The sequence below is a fragment of the Hevea brasiliensis genome, chromosome 14 (genome assembly GCF_030052815.1).
Source record: "Hevea brasiliensis isolate MT/VB/25A 57/8 chromosome 14, ASM3005281v1, whole genome shotgun sequence".
In the NCBI taxonomy this organism is placed as follows: Eukaryota; Viridiplantae; Streptophyta; class Magnoliopsida; order Malpighiales; family Euphorbiaceae; genus Hevea; species Hevea brasiliensis.
In genome coordinates, this window is record NC_079506.1 from 13759510 (window position 1) to 13764626 (window position 5117).

The following is a 5117-nucleotide window of genomic DNA, read 5'->3' on the forward strand; positions in this document are numbered from 1 at the left end:
GAGACTTAATTAAAAGAAAAGAATAAGAACTTTATTTTCATGACTTATTTTTGAATCGAATCGACACTAAAACTTTAAAAGATATAAGATAATCCAAATTTGTAATAAACATTTATTAAGTATTTACAATTCAATTATCTTGAAAAATACCTCAAAATAATATTATTGATCATAGTACGTAGCTCAAATACAACCAATATCCAAACATTCCCAGTCTACCACGATCACCACAAGGGGTGGCAGTTAGGGCACAAACCCCATCTCTTAGAACACAACAAGGGCACACCATAGACTAATTGGAGACATTACCAAATACAGCATCGCTTATTATAATTCAGAAGTTTAAATATCCTCGTACCAAATACAACTAATTGGGGAGATTACATAGACTAAGGAACATTCAGCTTTGAAGTGATCAATCTTTAGTACCTGCGATGAAATATGTAACAGATATTACAAACGAAATATCAAAATCTTTTTGAGTATCATATTAGATTTTGTTATACGCATATGACAAGTTTCATTCTGTATTTCAACAAAAGAATAGAATTATTTACCTGCCACTTGAAGTGCACTTACAGTTTCTCTCTCCCTGGGTAATCTAGTTCCAACAAGTTTGTTTCTAATAGAAGAGAGCTGAGCAACAACATCACTCATATTCATGCGCTCTTGTGGTGATTCCATAGAACAAGAGATTCCAATTTCTAATGTTGAAATCAAGCATTCAATGAATATGTTGTTTCTCCTAATCATAAAATTGTGGTTATGATTTTGTGTTGTGTCTGCATTGAGTTGCATCTGAAAAAGGTTGGGATCTATAATCTCTTTCACTTGTTCTAGCAAACCTCTTTTGACAAAATTGTGAAGGTTCAAATTCTCTTTGAACGTGTCATCAGTTGGCCTCTTTCCTGTGAACATCTCCAACAAAAGTATGCCAAAACTATATACGTCACCTTGTGTTGATACCTCACTTCCCACACCATATTCTACAATACACACATCAAGACATAGTTAATTGATTTGATTTGAAACACATAAAAAATAATGAATTCTTCTAGCTTATTAAATTAGAAAACTACAGATTTTAGACGTCAAAGTAAAACTGAGAAGTCAATGCTTGTCATTTCATCAATTATTATATTAAGTAAACAAAAGCAAATATATGGTGAAGGAAATAGTGAAAAATATGTTTTAGGGCGATTACCTGGAGGGCAATAACCAATAGTTCCTCTTATTCCAAGTGAGCTAGATTGATTCGTTGAACAGTTAAGCATCCCAATAGAAAGGAACTTTACTAACCCAAAATCACTTATATGTCCGATCATATCTTCATTGAGAAGGACATTACTTGGTTTTAGATCACAATGAACAATTGGTGTTCCACAATGACAATGAAGATACTCAAGTGCAGAAGCAACATCAATAGCGATATTCAATCTTTGGATAACATTTAAAGTCCTTGGCACCTCATCTAATCCAAGAGTTGGATGCAACCAGACATCTAAGCTCCCATTAACCATGAAATCATAAACCAATGCTTTGAAATCATTGCCATGATAATCAACTCCTGAACAAGCTGTGAGTACTTTCACAAGATTTCGATGCCTGACATTTCGTAAGGCCTCACATTCGGTTATAAAACTCTTTGAAGCTCCTCTTCGCATCAGGTTAAGCACCTTAACTGCAACTACCATTTCTTCTTGATTAAGAATTCCTTTATATACAGATCCAAAGCTACCAATACCAATTAAATTATCTGAAGAGAATCCATTGGTGGCTTTAAGCAGACTTTTATATGACAACTTCAATAGTGAATTGCCATCAAATTGTGATGTAGATTCTCTTCTTCTCTTTCTTGAATGGCGCCAAAGAAGCAAAGAAACAAGCAAAAGTGCAACGCCTATAACCACAAAAACCATAGAAATTATGATCTTCAATTTTGCAGTTGGTCTTCTCATTGATTGTTCAAACTTGCACACAGGCAGTCCAAAATCAGGCCTGCCGCCACATAGATTTTTATTTCCTACCATAAAGGTAGCACTAGAATTCTTGAAAATTCCTTCTACCGGTACCATGCCCTCAAAATCATTATAAGACAAATCCAAAAGCTGTATTGATTTGAAGCTCTTTAGAAACTCTGGAATCTTGCCTGACAAATTATTATGAGAAAGATTTAACTCTCTAATGCCTCTTAATGAACCAAAAGAGGAAGGAATGGACCCTTGGAACAAGTTGGCACTCATGAATAACAATTCTAGACTTGTACAACTGCCAAGACCACTGGGAATCTCCCCTGACAACATGTTCTCATTAATGGCAAGGGTTCCTAGATTCTTCAAATTTTCTACTTCTTTTGGAAGGGAACCAGACAAATTATTTATGGACAAATTAAAAACTATTGACAAAGAGGAAAGTCCAATAACTTGTGGGGGTATGGGACCACTAAGATTGTTTCTAGAAAAATCAAGTGTGAGCAATTTTTTGCACCTGCCCAGACTGGTAGGGATGGTTCCTTGAAGATTATTGTTATCTAAATCAATTTCAAGTAAATTTGTCAGGTTTCCCAGAGATGATGGAATATATCCCGACAAATTATTTCCTCCAAGGTTAAGTTTTTTTAGATTTTGAAGCTGTCCAATGCCAGATGGAATTGTACCTGAGAGTTTGTTCGCTACTGCATTGAAAACTTCCAAGTTAACAAGAACCTGTATTACATCTGGGATGTTTCCAGATATCTGATTGTTTCCTATGTCAAAGAAGTGGAGCTGTTTTGAAAAGTTGGCAATGTGTTCAGGAAGTTCCCCTCCAAAGTTGTTTTCGGCTATTTGTAGGTGTCCTAAAGCTGTGGCATTCGTTAAAGTGGATAGAAATCTCAAGTCATCAGCTTTCCCACTTCCTAAATTGTTGCCACCAATCCCTAATTCTGAAAGTCCATTTAACTTGTCAAGAGAAGGCACTTTTCCGGTGAGATTATTTACGGGTAGATCAAGAAATTCTAGATTTGAGGCGTTAGAAATTGAAGTTGGAATGGTGCCAGTGAATAGATTATCAGCGATAGAAAAAAATTGGAGATTTGGAAGAGAGTTTCCAATGCTCAAGGGAAGGTTCCCTTGGAATTGGTTAGATGACAGGTCTAAAACCTTGATCAAAGAAAGATTGAAGATGGAGGAAGGGATGGTACCCGAAAATCCATTTTCAAAAATTGATAAAAGCCATAGACTCTTCATTTGGCCTAAATTTTCTGGGAGATTTCCTTTCAAATGATTTTTAGATGCATAAAGCATCTGAAGGGACGACAGATTCCCGAAAGATGGTGGGAGAGTCCCTATTAAATTACTGCCATATATATTGAAGTATTTTAGCATCAGCAAGGAACCAAGCTCCTCTGGGATTTCCCCTACAAGATTGTTGTTAGCCAAATCAAAGATAATAAGGTTTGAACAGTTAGATATGCTGGGAGGAATTTGGCCATCAATTGAATTGTCAAAAAGAGACAACGTTCGCAGTCTGCGTAAACGGCCAATCTGAGGAGGGATCTCGTGGCTGAAGCTATTGTTTGCGAGGATCAACTTCCGTAAGAAGCTCAAATTACCAACATGTGGTGATATGGAACCTGAAAGTTTGAGGGATTGTAGGTCTAACCTTGTGACTCTTTGGTGTCTTCGCCCACAGGTGACCCCATACCAGCGGCAGAAGCGAAGAGTGCTATTCCATGAGCTCATGACCCCAAAAGGGTCGTTACTTATTTTGGCCTTGAGTTCCAACAATGCAAGTCGATCTGTCACATTGTTCCTGTGAATGGCAGAGGCTGCTGGCGAGTTGAAGCACAAGAAATGAATAATATAAAGGAGGCACAAGGTTGAGAAAGATGCTGACGAACTCTTGCAATAAAGCCCCATATCTGTAGTTTGAGAGTTTTTGAGGTTATAGATTAGGAATTGGTATGTTCAATTAATCAAGTAGAAAGCAATTTATGGAGATGGGACGTGTGATACATTAATGTGATAAACTATTTAACACAAGTATTAAAATATTTCAGAGCGTGCTATAGGGGCAACTACCTAACCAATGACAACAATTTAGAGGAAATGATGCTTAAAGAAAAGTGACCTTTAATAGTGGGATTAAATTTTATTACAATGAATTTGGATAATTTACCGATGAATTTTAAAAATTTATAAATAATATAATAGACTAAATTTGTTTAAAAATTTCTTATTAAAATATAGGATAACGTATTATAGGGCCACCACCTACCCAATGACAAGAATTTGAAAAAACCTGGTAGTTTTTCCACTTTGAGAATGACACATATTCAAAAAGTGGATTATGACCTTAACTTTTTTCAAGTTGGAAGTGAAGAACACGTTGGCGTCTTTGGAAGATTAGAAGCTAAGTTGCTAACTTTCATTTCATGTTTGCTTTTTTCTTTTCTTTTCTTTTCTTTCTTTTTTTTTTTTTTTTAAACTTTCATTAATTATTCTTGTAAGAGTGCATGATAAAATGGAAAACTATAAATATATCAGTTCACATGATGAGGAAAAGAAACATAATGTGAAATTAAAAATTCTAATTTTTTAATTATTTAAATACAAGAGCTTCTAATTAAATAAAAATTAAGCCTGCCATAGATGTCATCGGGACCCCAACTAAACTACCTGTAGACACCTCCAAACCTTAGTCGAGATTGCAATTATGGGATCAAATTTAACTCAAAGAGTTCAATTTTAACAACTGCAAAGCTATCTTTTGTTAGTGGAGAAGAGAAAATTGGTATTATAAGCGGTCCTCTACCTATCTTCCTATTACTGGCCTTGCCTGTTGCATAGAATTTAAAGCGAAAGAGAATGAAAGATCAGGTGTTAGTTATGAAATGGAATTGGTGGAGGAAGTAGTGGCAGAGAGTGAAAGGGAAGGAGTTAAATAGAGAGAGAAATGCCTAAGATTTCATATTGAGGAGACAAGAAGCAAGAACTAGTGTTGATGGTACGTGCTCTTGCAAAGCTTCTGCTTCACCTAAGAGATTATTTAGATGATGTTTGGTTATTAGATGCAATGGTTAATAGATATTTAAACAACCGAACTAGCTTATTTGATGAACTTATTAAAATTGTAAT

General features: G+C 35.4%; 1 protein-coding gene across 1 annotated transcript; it reads right to left on the reverse strand.

The window, feature by feature from the left end:
- Positions 1-356: 356 nt before the first annotated feature.
- On the reverse strand, positions 357-3899 carry LOC131173175 (probable LRR receptor-like serine/threonine-protein kinase At3g47570). Its single transcript, XM_058135102.1, has 3 exons — positions 2203-3899; positions 1205-2079; positions 357-986 (listed from the first exon to the last, which is right to left on the reverse strand). The coding sequence occupies exons 1-3, from the start codon at positions 3897-3899 to the stop codon at positions 550-552; spliced, it is 3009 nt and encodes a 1002-aa protein (XP_057991085.1). The 3' UTR covers positions 357-549.
- Between the last annotated feature and the right edge of the window lie 1218 nt (positions 3900-5117).